This window comes from Salmo salar, unplaced genomic scaffold (assembly GCF_965601325.2).
Source record: "Salmo salar unplaced genomic scaffold, fSalSal1 ptg000467l, whole genome shotgun sequence".
Taxonomy (NCBI): domain Eukaryota; kingdom Metazoa; phylum Chordata; class Actinopteri; order Salmoniformes; family Salmonidae; genus Salmo; species Salmo salar.
In genome coordinates this window covers 248,128-265,054 of record NW_027675395.1, presented here as the reverse complement: position 1 = coordinate 265,054, position 16,927 = coordinate 248,128, and the positions used below count along the sequence as shown (strand labels likewise).

The 16,927-nt window shown below is 42.0% G+C and overlaps 2 protein-coding genes across 2 annotated transcripts; one reads left to right on the top strand and one right to left on the bottom strand.

Annotated features, from left to right (window-relative positions):
* Nucleotides 1-358: 358 nt before the first annotated feature.
* On the bottom strand, nucleotides 359-9,274 carry LOC106562804 (titin). Its single transcript, XM_014127821.3, has 5 exons — nucleotides 4,115-9,274; nucleotides 3,707-4,003; nucleotides 2,899-3,486; nucleotides 2,367-2,672; nucleotides 359-672 (listed from the first exon to the last, which is right to left on the bottom strand). The coding sequence occupies exons 1-5, from the start codon at nucleotides 7,887-7,889 to the stop codon at nucleotides 359-361; spliced, it is 5,280 nt and encodes a 1,759-aa protein (XP_013983296.3). The 5' UTR covers nucleotides 7,890-9,274.
* A 958-nt stretch (nucleotides 9,275-10,232) lies between these two features.
* On the top strand, nucleotides 10,233-16,698 carry LOC106562805 (CCAAT/enhancer-binding protein gamma). The gene is made up of 2 exons (XM_014127822.3): nucleotides 10,233-10,393; nucleotides 13,732-16,698. Exon 2 carries the CDS (start codon nucleotides 13,865-13,867, stop codon nucleotides 14,387-14,389), a length of 525 nt encoding a protein of 174 aa, XP_013983297.1. The 5' UTR covers nucleotides 10,233-10,393; nucleotides 13,732-13,864; the 3' UTR covers nucleotides 14,390-16,698.
* The last annotated feature ends 229 nt before the right edge of the window (nucleotides 16,699-16,927 follow it).

Here is a 16,927-nt window from a genome sequence, read left to right as displayed (position 1 = left end):
CACACTCTAGTCCAAAAACATTCATAAACAAGTGACGACGTCCAACATTTTATCCACTGTAAAAACACTGTGACTTCACACACAAATCAACTATTTTGACCCCAACAAGTCAGACAATAATAGGAGCATATCAAATCTTCTCTGCTATTTAAAATCAGCTATCAAAACAGAAATATCTTCTACCAATCAAAAAATATAGCTATTTCAGTAACCACACCAATTACTTATTTTTTAAATCTCAACTTTTAAAGAAAAACCAACTGCAATTTTAACGACTTCAACCACTTTCACAACAATACAAGTATAGCCTCTGACAATTAAAACAAATCAACTATTTAAAAAAAAATAAAACCCCAATCTAATCTTCTTCGTAATCGTCCGTGTCCACACACATCGCCGGGCCGGCAGTGACGGACGGATTGCTGACCGATCCAGCTGCATTCTTTGCCACGACTCTGAATTCATAAACCACACACTCGTTCAGCTCTGTCACCGTATAGTGTGTGTCAGAAACGTTGGTTAAGTTGACCTTCGTCCATCTGTCTCTTTCGCCCTCTTTCTTCTCAATCAGGTAACCTGTGACCTTGCTACCACCATCGTAAGAAGGCTTCAACCACTCAAGGCTGATGGAAGACTTTCTGATGTGAGTGATCCGGACGTTGGTTGGAGGCTCTGCAACAACAACAACAACAACAAAAAGATTTAGAGGTTCAGATACAGTTGTTAATACATAGAAAGTTTAAAGGAAGTACACAGTGATATTGGAGAAAAAAAATAAAAAAATAAAAAGCAAGTGTAACGTGAGGTTTTAATGATGAATAGATATAACTCAATCCTGCTGACTACGCCACACTGTGATGGACCACCACTAGGTGATAAAGAAATGTGATGGACAACCACTAGGCGATAAAGAAATGTGATGGACAACCACTAGGCGATAAAGAAATGTGATGGACAACCAATATGTGATAAAGAAATGTGATGGACAACCAATATGTGATAAAGAAATGTGATGGACAACCAATATGTGATAAAGAAATGTGATGGACAACCAATATGTGATAAAGAAATGTGATGGACAACCAATATGTGATAAAGAAATGTGATGGACAACCAATATGTGATAAAGAAATGTGATGGACAACCAATATGTGATAAAGAAATGTGATGGACAACCAATATGTGATAAAGAAATGTGATGGACAACCAATATGTGATAAAGAAATGTGATGGACAACCACTAGGCGATAAAGAAATGTGATGGACAACCACTAGGCGATAAAGAAATGTGATGGACTAACCACTAGGCGATAAAGAAATGTGATGGACCACCACTATGTGATAAAGAAATGTGATGGACAACCACTAGGTGATAAAGAAATGTGATGGACAACCAATATGTGATAAAGAAATGTGATGGACAACCAATATGTGATAAAGAAATGTGATGGACCACCACTATGTGATAAAGAAATGTGATGGACAATCAATATGTGATAAAGAAATGTGATGGACAACCACTAGGCGATAAAGAAATGTGATGGACTAACCACTAGGCGATAAAGAAATGTGATGGACCACCACTATGTGATAAAGAAATGTGATGGACAACCACTAGGCGATAAAGAAATGTGATGGACAACCACTAGGCGATAAAGAAATGTGATGGACAACCACTAGGTGATAAAGAAATGTGATGGACAACCAATATGTGATAAAGAAATGAGATGGACAACCAATATGTGATAAAGAAATGTGATGGACCACCACTATGTGATAAAGAAATGTGATGGACAACCACTAGGTGATAAAGAAATGTGATGGACAAACCACTAGGTGATAAAGAAATGTGATGGACAAACCACTAGGCGATAAAGAAATGTGATGGACAAACCACTAGGCGATAAAGAAATGTGATGGACAAACCACTAGGTGATAAAGAAATGTGATGGACCACCACTAGGTGATAAAGAAATGTGATTGACAACCACTAGGTGATAAAGAAATGTGATGGACCAACACTATGTGATAAAGAAATGTGATGGACAAACCACTAGGTGATAAAGAAATGTGATTGACAAACCACTAGGTGATAAAGAAATGTGATGGACAAACCACTAGGTGATAAAGAAATGTGATGGACAAACCACTAGGTGATAAAGAAATGTGATGGACAAACCACTAGGTGATAAAGAAATGTGATGGACAAACCACTAGGTGATAAAGAAATGTGATGGACAAACCACTAGGTGATAAAGAAATGTGATGGACAAACCACTAGGCGATAAAGAAATGTGATGGACAACCACTAGGCGATAAAGAAATGTGATGGACAACCACTACTGAAAGTAACCAAGTCTCCTTACCACAAGCATCAATCGCCAGTACAGCGTCTGAGATCTTGCTAAGGGGACTGCATCCAGCTGCGTTTTCTGCTGCCACCTTGAACTCGTAGATGAGACCAGCGACGATGACGTTTGTCACTTTGAAGTGTGCGGCGCGGATAACGGTTTTGTTAACCGTCTGCCACAGGATGCTGTTCTTGTCCTTCATCTGAAGATGATATCCAACTACTGGTCTTCCTCCGTTCCAGTTCGGCTCCGTCCAGGCGACGGTGATGCTTTCTCTGGTTACAGACGTAACGATCGGAGGTGACGGAGCTTCGGAAACGGCTATAGACGAACGAAAATAACATTTAGAAATGAATCTAAGTATGTTACTTTTACCCTGTACAATAACACGTTGTCAGGTATTCCTTATCAGTTCAAGGGGTCTCATAGTACAGCGCCCCCTAGTGGTCTGTCACAAGTATATATGTTACATATACAGATGTATATACATGTATATATGTATATAAAATACAAACATAAAACATGAATAGAGTAGTATATAACTTACTGTAGTTAAGATCCACTTTGACGGTTGCAGAGTCGATGTACTCACTGATGCCGTAGCGATTTTCAGCCCTGATTCTGAACTGGTACTCCAGTCCTGTTATGAGCTTCATGATTTTCATTGTGCATTTCACAACGACTGAGGAGACTTCAGTCCAGTTGGCGTTTCTCGTTTCTCGTTTCATTATTATGTAGTTTGTGATGGGGCTTCCGCCGTCATAACGAGGAGGAAGCCAAGTCAGACTCACACTGTCCTCTGTCACTTCAGACATTCCAATAGGACCAACTGGGGCGCTGGGTCTATCCAGGACCACAATGGTCACAAAAGACCTGGAAGCTCCGCTGGTGTTGGAGGCACATATGTCGTACCTTCCTGAATCAGTAGCGGTGCTCTCACGAAGACTGATGATAAGATATTCAGGAGTTACTTCAGAGTTGAATCTCATCGTTGACTTCAACACAACATCGTTCTTTGAAAGACAAATCTTTGGCGCAGGTTTCCCAGTAAGTGGGATTTGGCATTTCAGGTTTGATCCTGCTCTGACGTAGACTATATTGTCAGGGAACTTGTTCATGTTCATCTCAGGAGGTTCTGTTGAAAGATAGATGAAGACATGTTATTTCAGATCAAAATGAAACAATCTACATGTAAGAATTCGTTTTCCAGAATGTAGTAAACTATCTATCTTGGGTTATGAATGTAGTAAACTACCTATCGTGGGTTATGAATGTAGTAAACCATCTATCTTGGGTTATACTCAGCAATTCTCTACCCTTAGTAAGTGTAAATGTAGGACTGGGCAACAACTCACCAAGTTGCCCTTTAACTAACACAGGGAGAGCCATTTCTGTAGGGTCACTGAATTCAGCGTGGTTTTCAGCACGAACTCTGAAAAAGTACTGAGTAGCTTCCTTCAGGTCGTACACCACAAAGTGGACGGTCTTGGTGACGCCACACTTCACCCATTTATCCTGACCCTTCTCGAGAGCATCGACTCGATAACTGGTGATTCTGCTACCTCCGTCATTCTCAGGTTTGGTCCATGACAGGGACACACTTTCCTTGGTGATCTCGGTGACTTCGATGGTTTGTGGTGGGCTGGGTTTTTCTGAAATCAAGGGGGGAAAAAAACTACAGTTTTTTGAAAATATAATACTAAAATGAAATTAGAAAAATATATATTGTAAAGCTTACATTTGGATCTTCAGTTCTAGCATACCTGTAATCGTTGCTCCGTATTTGGTCTCAGCTGGCAAGCCGATTCCATACTGGTTTTCACCAGTGACTCTGAAGTAGTACACTCCTCCCTCTTGTAGGTCTGACACTCTGTAGGTCAGACGAGGACATGAATCTGTGACTCTGGTCCATCCCTTGTTGCTCACCTCACGAATATCAACAAGGTAGTTGGTGACAGCAGCACCACCTTCGTTTTCTGGGGTATCCCAGGTGACTGTTGCAGAGCACTTGGTAACGTCCTTGACCCCAACACGGCATGGTGGACCAGGAGAGTCAAGAACCCTGACATTTAATGTACATGTGACTTTTCCAGCAACGTTTTGTAAAGTCACTGTATATTTTCCAGAGTCATCTCTTGTTGCTTGTTCCACTGTGATAGACGTGACGGTATCAGTGGTATGAATACTGGCCCTCACTCTCAGGTCAACATCTGCCTTGTCCCACATAACGTCAGGAACAGGCTTGCCCCTGAATGGCACAGTTAAGGTGAATGAACTGCCGTCCTTTACAAGAAGAGTCTTTCGCATCTCATTGCTGATATTAAACTGTGGTTCCTCTTCTCTGTCCTCAGCTGCTTGTGGATCAGTAGGAAGGCTTGGCTCACTGACACCAATCTTGTTGATGGATTTGACAACAAATACATATTCTGCTCCAGATGTCAATCCAACGACAGTGAATTCAGTGTTCTCTGTGTTTGAAACACTGCCGCACCAGTCCTCTTCATCTGTTCTCTTATATTCAACACAGTATCCTGTTACAGCAGCTCCCCCATCAAACAATGGCTTATTCCATGAAAGAGTTACAGAAGTCTTGGTTTTGTCAATGACTTTGGGTTTAGCTGGTGGTGATGGCAGGAATTGTGGATCCTCCGCTTTTGTCAGTTTGCAAGGAATACTTGGGGGACTCAAGCCTGCAACATTTTCTGCATAGACTCTGTACTCATACTCACATCCCTCACAGAGATTGGATGCCTTGACCCTAAGGTCATTCACAAGCTTTGTGTTCACCTTTACCCAGCGCAATCCAGATTTCTCTCGTTTTTCAATAACATAACCAGAAATGCTGCTTCCTCCATCGGACTCAGGTCTTTTCCAGCAGATTGTCATCGTCTCACTTGTTACACTGGTGATTTCAACATCTGTTGGTGCAGCGGGGACAGTGAATGGATCTGTGGCTTTGGTTGGCTCACTCTCCAAGGCTTCACCTTCTCCATATTCATTCACTGCCTTTACTCTTAAGATGTATTCATTTCCTTTACGCAGACTGGTGACCTTGCATGTTGTAGCCTTCACGTCTTCATATATTGAAGTCCAGGTGACACGACTGGTTTCACATTTCTCAACTATATAGTGCAGAATATCTGCACCACCATTTTCTTGAGGTGGTCCCCAGGTCAAAGTGCATTTCTCTGCGGTCAGACCAGTCACATCCAATGGCTCAGTGGATGGTCCAGGGCGGTCGAGAACCTTACAGTTTACAGACAGGGATCTTGTACCAGCAATGTTCTGCACTGTTACAGTGTATTGACCCGAGTCTCTTCGAATAGTGTCTCTGACTAGTAATGTGGTGGTAGTGTGTGTTGAAGTGATCTCTAGTCTTGCCTTGACCTCAATTTTTTCACCATCCTTTGACCATGAAATGACTGGACGTGGGCACCCAGAAATATCTGCATCGATTCTCAGAACATCTCCAGCTTTGACAATGACTAATTTCTTATACTTGTTATCCAAGACAATACGAGGTAGAACCACGTTATCCTTGACTGTGATGCCACCTGTACATTGTGATGGCTCACTGAGTACTCCAGCAGAGTTCTTTGCAATAACACGGAAGTCATATTGAATATCCTCCGTAAGGCCTTCAATGTCATAGCAAGTTTCCTGGAGATTGGTGAAATTGCACTTCAACCAACAACCATCTGGAAGTTCCCTGCGTTCAACAATGTAGCCAGTCACCTTGGCTCCACCGTCATTCTCCGGCTTGGACCAAGTAAGAGAAATGGAAGTTCTTGTGATGTCCGTAACTGTAAGGTTAGCAGGAGGATCACATGGATCTCTCGCAGCTATAGGCTCAGTGGCTTTGCTGTACGGTCCAACGCCAGCGATATTCTCAGCAGAAACACGGAATTCATACTGCAAGCTTTCTTCAACGCCATTCACTTTAAATTCTGTATCAGCAATGAGACGTCTTCTGTTAGTCTTTGTCCAGCGAATACTGCTATAGTCCTTCATTTCCAGGTGATAACCGATGATTGGACTTCCACCGTCATTGGCCGGTTCATTCCATGTAACCAACATGAAGGACTTTGTAGCTTGAGCAACATGGAGGGTAGTGGGAGGACCAGGTACCTCGAAGGGGTACTGTGCAACAACTGAAGCGGACTCCACAGCACGGCTAACGCCGTAGCGGTTTTCAGCTGCAATACGGAACTGATATTCAGTGCCTTGTGTCAAACGAGGAACTTTAATAGATGTTCTGGCAACTGTGGCTGAAACAGTCTTCCATGTTGTAGTGGTAGTATCTCTCTTCTCTACTACGTAGTTGCTGATTGGACATCCTCCATCGTAGAGTGGGGGATCCCAAGACAGTGAAATATAGTCAGCGTTGACTTCATCTACCTTGATTGCACCAGGTGGGCCTGGTTTATCCAAGATGGTAACAGCTTTTATGGCTGATTTTCTACCAACTGTGTTGGTTAAGGTGATCTCATAGTTCCCCGATTCCTCCCGCGTTGTGTTTCTGATAGTGATTTTTGATGAGTTATTAGATGTAAGAAAGCTAACCTTGGTTGTCTCCTTCAATTCAACACCATCTTTGTTCCATGAAACCTCAGGTTCAGGTCTGCCTCTAAATGGAACATCGATTTTCAGATCGTCTCCCGCCTTGACACTGAATGAGTTGCACATTAGATCTATGATAGGTTCCATTGTGTCGTCGTTTACTACGACAGCCTCTGCCAGTAGCTTAGGTTCACTCTTGCCTGTTTCATTGACTGCACTAATCCTAAATGAATATTCCTCACCTGTTAAGAGCCCATCAATAGTTGATCTCAATCCCCTTATCTCAGAACACACAGTGCATTTGTCATCGCTCTTGGTTTGCATTTCCACTACGTAGCATTTGATTCTGCTACCACCGTTATCGTCAGGCTTTTCCCATGACAGACTCACGCTGTCGTGAGTAACATCTACAACGGTAACTTTACCAGGAGGCAAAGGAGCTTGTGATACCTTGATTGGTTCTGGTGTTTCTGCTGGCAAACCCACACCGAGCTCATTAACTGCTAGTATGCGGAAATAGTAAAGTCCCCCTTGTATAAGGTTGTCGATCTTCATTCTATTTCTTCCACAGTTATCTGAAACACTGGTAAAAGCCCGTCTTTGAGCTTCTCTCTTCTCCACAATGTAATGTGTGATCTTAGCTCCGCCGTCAATCAGTGGAGGCTCCCAGGATAGTGATACAGAATCTCCGGTGATGTCCTTGACTTCAACGTGCTCAGGGGCACTTGGTGAATCCAACACTGTGACATTAATGAAAGCAGACTTCATACCGCCGATGTTCTCAAGAGTCAAGGCATACTTGCCAGTGTCAAGTCTGTTGACAGTGTGGATGACAAGGACTGTGTAGGTGCTTGTGACCTCAATGTGTGCATGCTCAGTAAGAGATCCTTCCATCTTGGACCACTTGACTACAGGATCAGGTCTTCCTCTGAATGGGACAAATAGACGTAGTGTTGCACACGCCCAAACTGACACCATTTTCCTAAGGTCTGAATCTAGTTCAATCTCAGGGGCCTCAAGTCAATCGGATGTAACTACAGTCCCTGGGACATCAGCTGGTTCCCCAACTCCTTCAGTGTTAATCGCACAGATGTGGAAGTTATATTCTCGATTTTCCTTCAGTGTTTTCACAGTGAAGTGTGTTTCTTCTACACCAGTTGGTGGTGTACAAGTTGTCCACTCTTCCTCCGTTACTTCCTTCATCTCAACAACGTATCCTTTGATGGCTGCTCCACCATCATAGATGGGTTTTGTCCATGAGATAGACACGGTTGTGGTTGAATGGTCTGTCACCCTAGGGTTGTAAGGAGGACCTGGTGGATATAAAGGGTCACAAGCTTTGATATATCCTGTTGGTTCACTTGGCACTCCCAGACCAGCAGAATTCTCAGCAGATACTCTGAAATCATAGGAATGTCCCTCGGTGAGTCCGGTGCATCTGAACCGGATATCGTTAAGTCTTCTCTTGTTACACTTTGTCCATCTAACACCGTCTTTATCACGTTTTTCAACGATATAGCCATCCATTTCTGAACCACCATCGTTTTCTGGTCGATTCCATGTAAGGACCATTGAGTCGCTTGTTATAGCACTTGCTTCAGGTGTGGAAGGAGCGCTGGGCGGCTTGAACGGACAACATGCAGTAACCGGGTCTGATTCAAGAGGGTCACCAGTGCCAAACCTATTCACTGCTTTAACTCTGAAGATGTACTCAGTGCCAGGTACAAGTTTAGTCACTTTGTAGCTGACAGCTTGGGTTTCCGGTTCGACTACAGTCCATGACACGCGGTTGGTTACCCTCTTTTCAATGATATAATGGGAAACACTGGCACCGCCATCTTGTAACGGATGACTCCAGTGAAGGGTGGCTTTCTCTGCAGTCACAGCAGTTATCTTCATTGGACCATCAGGTGGACCAGGTCTATCGAGAAACTTAACATTGACAGGTATGTCTTTCTTTCCAGGCACATTGCTGAGACTCAGGACGAACTGTCCGCCATCTATTCTGATGCAATCTAGAACTGTTAAAACGGTGCGTTCAAATGTTTTTACGACCTCCGTTCTCGGGGAAGTTTTATCAATTTCTTTTCCGTCTTTTAACCACTTGACTCTGGGGAGTGGCGTCCCCAGAATATCCGCTCCGATAACAAACGTTTCGCCAGCACGGACGACTAGACAGTCCTTAAACTTGGGATCCATCGATGCTGTCGGTGCCTCGATTTCCATGGTGGCTCTTGTTACTGATGACACAAATGGAATACCAGGTGCAAAAGGTTCACTAAGAGAGAAAGAGAGAAAGAGAGAGAGAGAGAGAGAGAGAGAGGGGATGGGAGAACAGGTGGGAGAAAGAGAGAAATGGAAGGAGAAAGAAAGATAAATATGTATAATCAGATGTGACACATTATTAATAAAACCTTATTTATTGATTGATTATCTTCATTCAATTGAAGGCGTATACGTTTTGGAGTTCCCCTTGGCTCTTCATCAGTTCAAGTGGTGGCATAGTCTAGCACCACCTAGTGGTCTGTCACACAGAGATAGTCTATAATGTTGAGATATGCTATTGGGATTGATTTACAAGGGTTTTACAGGTGAAGATGGCAATAGTCCCACATGGGTCTACCACTTCTGACCAATCATATTAGCCAAACTAATCACTACCTCTGACACGTGTATTAAAACTATATACTTTTATGGTCTGTTGTTCACAGCAATATACTGAACAGGGGAGAGAGAGAGAGAGAGAGAGAGAGAGAGAGAGAGAGAGAGAGAGAGAGAGAGAGGTAATGAAAAAGATAGAATCTATGCTTCCCAACGTGATTTGAAAATGATTTGTTTTGCCAAAAAGAGGACAATGTTTTAGTTGAAGGCTACTTTAAGAATCTGTGTGTGTGTGATAGGCTGCACAATGTGGATGATCCAAGATGATGCTACAACACCAAAGATAGGGAGATCACACATGGCAGGCTATTTACACGCACAACTGTGTTATCACATGATATATCAAGAGCAATTTTGTATATTTAAGTTTTTGAACTAAATAAAAAAAAATAACTTATGTCAACTGTTGGAAATTTTTACGCCTCTTCCCCGAATAAGGTCATTAAGCAATGAACTAATTCATTGTGTGAACTCATGACATAATTTTTCATATGACATCTGCTAAATTACTTAAATGTAAATGTAAATATGACATAAATAACCCTAATAACTAAAGTGCAAACACCGTTCTCCCATTGGTTGTTCAACCTATCAATCAAGCAGTTTATTGCGTCACCCATCCTCACTGGCGCCGTTGATTGGCTGAGCTGGTAGATTTCCCTACATGGTCAAAAGGATTTCGCAATACTTCGAGTAGCTCTAGGTACATGATCTAAACAAACAAAACAGACTCCATCAACTAACTTATATGGTCAACGGACATTTACTCCTAACTTTTTATACTTTGATGGGCAATTGACGACACCTAAAAAGCAGACAAGGTACGTCGTTGATTTTTAATTTTTTTTGGCAATGTTTTCCAAGTCATCTTCTATGGAAAAGGTATAGCTAGCTAGGCTAACTGGAATCACACAAGCTGTAAGTCAATCGTGCTAAATTACACAACAACTCAAAAATTAAAACTTTAGTTTGGTTTATCACACCGCTGTTTAGTAAACAACAAAGTATATAGTGATGGGGCGTCCAAAGTGTGTGTTTGTTTTGACGTTAGGTAGTGTTATTTTCGGTTGTGGGAAATGCTGCTAGCTTGTGTTAGCCAGTTGTCTAGCTAGCTAACAAACTAACGCGTTAGCAAGCCAAGCTCCACGCCTCCTGCTATTGCCAAATCACTCACTCTCTCAAAGCTTTTTTTGTGTATTTCCATAAAACATTCTAGCTAGTTTAACTAGTTAGTCTCACGTCAAACGTTGTGTGTTAGTGTTTAGTGAATTCACCGGCACAATATTTTTTTTTTTAATCCCCAAAAACGTCCGTTGCTTACCACTGCATGGCTACGGACCCCCCCCCCCCCCCCCCCCCTCTCTCTCGCTCTCTCTCTCCGGTGGCACAAAGACTATCTGCCATGTACGGAGGGAGGTATGAGGTGATGCAACCACAGGCAACACTAACTAGCAGACAGCTGAACGGAGAGACATGTCACATACACACAACTCTCTCTCCCTGTGTCACTTTATCACACTGATGTTAGCTAGGATTTTTCACTTTCCCTCAAGGAGAATAACATGCTGATGATTCTAGCTAAATGTTTTGGTGGGTGAATTCCCTCAAGGAGATTAACATGCCGGTGATTCTAGCTAAATGTTTTGGTGGGTGAATTCCCTCAAGGAGAATAACATGCTGGTGACTCTAGCTAAATGTTTTGGTGGGTGAATTCCCTCAAGGAGAATAACATGCTGGTGATTTCTAGCCAAATGTTTTGGTGAATTAATGCAAATTGAGGGAGGGGCTTAACCTCTTCGGCAGGTGGGATGCTACAGTCCCACCCACGGTTCACACTATTCAACAGCCAGTGAAAAATCAGAGCGCCAAATTCAAAACAACAAAATGTCATAATTCAAAGTTCTCAAACATATGACTATTTTACACCAATTTGTAAGTCGCTCTGGATAAGAGCGTCTGCTAAATGACGTAAATGTAATGTAAAGGTACACTTCTCCTTAATGTAACCACATTGTCCGATTTCAAAAAGGCTTTACGGCGAAAGCATAAAATTAGATTGTTACGACAGGTACAACACAAGAAAAACCACACAGCCATTTTCCAAGCAGGAGAGGGGTCACGAATAACAGAAATTCAGCAAAAATTAAGCACTAACCTTTGACGATCATCAGATGACACTCCTAGGGCTCAATGTTAGACAATACATGTATGTTTTGTTCAATAAAGTTCATATTTATATCCAAAAACAGCATTTTACACTGGCGCGTGATGTTCAGAAAATATTTGCCTCCAATACTGCGGTGAATCAGCACAACAATTTACAAAAATACTTATCAATGTTAATAAAATATTAAACTGTTATTCAAAGAATTATAGATGAACATCTGCTTTATGCAACCACTGTGACAGATTTCAAAAAGCTTCACGGGGAAAGCACATTTTGCAATAATCTGAGTACTGCACTCAGAAACATACACCAGGCAATACATATACCCGCCATTTTGGAGTCATCTAAAATCATAAATAGCATTATAAATATTCACTTACCTTTGATCTTCATCAGAAGGCACTTCCCGGGATCCCAGGTCCACAATAAATGTTGTTTTGTTCGATAAAGTCCATAATTTATGTCCAAATACCTCCTTGTTGTTCTCGCGTTCAGTAAGCTACTCCAAATGTAGGAAGCGCGGCCAAAATTTCGCGACAAAAAGTTACAAAAAAAAAATAGTTATTTACGTTCGTTGAAACATGTCAAATCTTGTATAGCATCAATCTTTAGGGCCTTTTTAACATAAAACTTAAATAATATTCCAACCGGACGATTCCAATGTCTTGAAAAACGTTATGGAACACAGCTACCCCTCACGTGAATGCGCGCCACAAAACTCATGTCATTTTCTGAGTCACCAACTTCCCGGCCTTCTTGTTCGCTCTCTGTTCACTGCAAAAGCCTGAAACTAGGTTCTAAAGACTGTTGACATCTAGTGGAAGCCTTAGGAAGTGCACAATGAATCCTAAGTCACTGTGTGTTATATAGGCAGTGACTTGAAAAGACTACAAGCACCACATTTCCCACTTCCTTGTTGGATTTTTCTCAGGTTTTTACCTGCCATTTGAGTTCTGTTATACTCACAGACATCATTCAAACAGTTTTAGAGACTTCAGTGTTTTCTATCAAATCTACTAATAATACGCATATTCTAGTTCCTGGGCCCGAGTAGTAGGCCGTTTTAATTTGGGTACGTTTTTCATCCGGCTGTGAAAATACTGCCCCCTACCCAAGAGAGGTTAACCAAAACCATCTGTTTTACACCAAAAATTCCCATCAACATTTTAATGTCAATACGAAATACACAATATTATAAAGCTACATATTCTAGATGTTTTTTTGCATCAATGTGTTTTACAATAAAAGTAATCTCTGATGGGGAAGACTGTGAACATACATGGGACTGTAGATCTGTCTTCATACTATGGGCACCAATAGCAAACGAGCAGAAATAGTTCCAGTGCTTGGATTTTTTTCCTCACTGGTTATTTGGACAAATCACGATTTTGCAGGTGGATAGCATATTTTGAATTTCTGATGGGGGGGGGGGGGGCATTTGACCCATAGACTTGTCCTTATTAACTTGTAAATAGAGAGGGTGGGGTTCCTCGTTCTAGCATCTCTTCTCATAACTGATACGGACACAGATCTTAATTGAGCAGCTGACCAATTACACAAAGACTTTTATTTCTGGTGAAATCAAGATTACTAGAAATGATATGGGGCTCCCGAGTAGCGCAGCGGTCTAAGATACTGCATCTCACTGCTAGAGGCATCACTACAGACCCTGGTTCGATTCCAGGCTGTATGGCCAGGGTAGGCCGTCATTGTAAATAAAAATTTGTTCTTAACTGACTTGCCTAGTTAAATTAAAACAAATTGTCCTGCTATTTCCCAGACTACCCTGACTCATGTAGTCTGACTAAAAGTGCTGTTTCCCTGACTACCCTGACTCAAGTAGTTCTGACTAAAAGCTCATAGTCTAGAATGTTCTTAGCTGTCACCTGTGTGTAGCCTATTTTTTTAAATAATTAATCCCTATCAACATGTGTATCTTACCTTCTTCTCGGGGCAAAGTGAAAGACTAACATATTTCCGTTGTCCTTCCAGACTCCAGTAAACTCCCCAGTGTACAGGAGTGCATCCAGACACCGCCGAGCCCATTCATCCAGAGTGGCACCCAACCAGCACGCCAGTCATAGCAGACGGACAGTGAGACTAGTGGTCAGCAGATCCGAACCAAATGAGCGAGCGGTCGCAGCAGAAGATAAACACGGAGCAAAACGGAGGGACTGTTAGTGTGATCCAGAGCCAGGCTAGTGGACCACCACCAACATCAGGACCACCAGGAGGAAGCTTACAGCAGGTACCCCAGCTAGTCCCTGTGACCCCAGCCGGAAGAGGAGGAGGCAAGGCCACCCCACCCAGTAAGATGAAGAAGACATCAGGGGACAAGGACAGTGACGAGTACCGTCAGAGGAGAGAGCGGAATAATCTGGCAGTGAAGAAGAGCAGAATGAGATCTAAACAGAAGGCCCAGGACACGCAGCAACGCGTCAACGAGCTGAAAGAGGAAAACGAGAGGCTGGAAGCTAAGATCAAGCTGCTCAGCAAGGAGCTGTCTGTCCTCAAGGACCTCTTCCTGGAGCACGCTCACAACCTGGCCGACAACGTCCAAGCACCCGGTGTAGAGGGGGCCAGCCCCGCCCACAACAACAACAACAACAACAACAACAATGGGGCGTGTAACAACAACAACAGCCAGTGAGAAGAGGGCAGGGACATGAAATAGGATACCTCATTGGTTGTGTGCTTCCCAAATGGCACCCTATTCCCCATAGGGCCCTGGTCTAAAGTAGTGCACTATATAGGGTGCCATAGGGCTCTGGTCTAAAGTAGTGCACTATATAGGGAATAGGGTGCCATTTTGAGTCAACAGGGTGATGATAGATAGATAGCTCGCCACTGCTTCTTAATAATCGTACTGGAGTTTCTTCCTCTCTCCTCCCAGAGATGATATATACTGTCAGAGAGATTTCACTCTTGTCTTCTTTGTGTGTTCAGATTGGTTCACATGATGAGAATTATAATTATTTTTTTGGGAGTTTCAGGTCAGGAATTGTCCACTTTTTTTAATTTATTTTTAATTTTTTTGACTATTTGGATACATTTCTAAAAGAGACCTGTTGTGTTGAGTCACAAGATAAACTATTCACTAGATGTGGAGGGGGGGAAAAGTATAGCTTTTTTCCCTTTTGGTTTCTTGTTCCTTTTAAAGAATCTTTGGTGAACTAGCTAACGTTCGTCTGGCATTTAGTATTGTCAGTACATTCACTACGTTTCGACTTAATCAGAATGATGTATGCTTGTTTTTATTTTGGATGTCTGGCGGCGTCAGATATGCACACGTTGTACATTTTTTTTTCTTTTATTATTTGTTTAAATATATATATGTATATTTCTTTGTCCTAATCGAATGGCTTTACTTCTGCTTTGAGCTCTTTTGGGTAGAAGGGGAATGTAAATATCAAGAGTTAAATACAAAGAGTTAGGATTGGGTCCAAAGCCTATCCTAACTTAAGATCAGAAACAATTAACACAGATTTTTTTTGTTTTTGTTTTGCGCAAGACGTGTAGTTGTCGACGTCAAATGGGAGCTTTGCACAATCTCGAGTTAGGTTTCAGGCCTGTGTTGAGATAGTCAGTCCGCTGTATTTTTTTACCCATAGTTCCACAGGCCTCAGACCAGCCCTTTTCAGTCAGAGACCCAGATAGACAAGAGGCGGCGTCTCAAATAGCACGCTGTTCCCTAAACGGTGCACTAGTTTTGACCCCCTATGTGGCGCTGGTCCAAAAAAAAAAAAAAAGGTAAAAAGTAAAGTTCACAAAATACGGAATAGGGTGCTATTTTGGATGCATATGGGACAGAGGTGTTTTCACGTTTTAAGGAGTGGCCCCCAGCCCAGACTATCACGCACCCTCCGTGGGATTAAACTCCCAGACGTTTCGCATGGCGTCACAGGCCACCGCTAAATCAAAGTTAAGCCTTTCTCCATAAACCCTAAAACCTGGAGAGAGAGAAAGATGGAGAATGGCTCATTGTCTTGTTGTTGTTGTCTGTCTGTCTGTCTGGGCGTTGTGGAGATGCTAAATTAACTCCTAATTAGCCCGGCTAGCTAGAACAGAGCGAGGCAGGTTGGCTTCCGTCTCCAGCGGTGTCAGGCTCAGTCACCGGGATATCACAATGTATACAAAGGCAGACACTGATTTCTGTTTTTGTTGTGTATGTTTCTGTTGTCAAACTGAGTAATTATCCAGCATCGTGAGCAATTGTTTTACCATAGGATTGTCAACGGCATATTCTGATGTGACGATAACGACCTGTATTTGGCCAGAGGAGATCAACGTTGTCTGTTGAGTATCTGTGATTTTTTTTTTTTTTTTATAGGATGCGTCCCCAACGGCACCCTATTCCTTATATAGTGCACTACTTTTTTTTTTGAGTAGAGCCTTGTCAACACTATATAACATCTAGGGTGTCTTTTGGAGCGCTGCTGTAGACTTCTGTACCTCAGGCTACCAGTATTAGCCTCACCAAACAGGGCCTTTTTTTTTTTCCTTTTCTCAACAAGACCTCTGAAGCATCTTTTAAATTTTTTTTCTTTTTTGTATTCTTCGTTTTTCTACAACTTGGATTTTAAAAATCAGCATGATGGAGGCGGTTTGCATGAGGGTGGGTGGGAGCACTGTTCAAATATGTTATTGTTCTGCACTACAAAAAAAAGAAACGATAGCAAATACGGGCATATTGAAACCGTTCTCTTCATGTTGTGCAGTGTTGTTGTTGAGCAGAAGGTTACACTAAATTGAAAAATAATGTCTGAATTCAATAGAAAAATATTTTCTAAAAAAAAACAAAAGAAAAAAATGTGAGAAATTTGATAAATATTTCCATGAATATTTGTTTTGGTATGAATGTTGCTGGGCAGCATTTTCTCTTAGCTAGACTTGCTCTTTTTTATAAGATTATATTGGGGTAACGTGCATTGTAAATTAAAATTGAGTACAAACTTTCAACCAAGCATTTTGTTTTTGTGTGTGTGTAATCAATGTTTGATGGGAATTGTAAACACAAACTAGGCTGCATCGCAATTGAATTTAGCTATATATATATATATATATATATACACACACACACACACACACAGAGGTGTTTTAAGGAGTGGCCCCCAGCCCAGACGATCATGTATGTGTGTGTTTATATCTATGTATGTGTTTTTAAAGAAAGATGGTCTAGAGCAGATGG

What these genes read in the sequence shown, in the direction of transcription:
- LOC106562805 (XM_014127822.3), top strand. Translation starts at nt 13,865, where the DNA reads ATGAGCGAGCGGTCGCAGCAGAAGATAAACACGGAGCAAAACGGAGGG.
- LOC106562804 (XM_014127821.3), bottom strand. Translation starts at nt 7,889, where the DNA reads ATGGTGTCAGTTTGGGCGTGTGCAACACTACGTCTATTTGTCCCATTC. An exon ending in CAAAGTGGATCTTAACTACA is followed by an intron (nt 2,673 to 2,898) that starts GTAAGTTATATA and finishes GTTCGTCTATAG; the next exon opens with CCGTTTCCGAAGCTCCGTCA. An exon ending in ACTGGCGATTGATGCTTGTG is followed by an intron (nt 673 to 2,366) that starts GTAAGGAGACTT and finishes TTGTTGTTGCAG; the next exon opens with AGCCTCCAACCAACGTCCGG.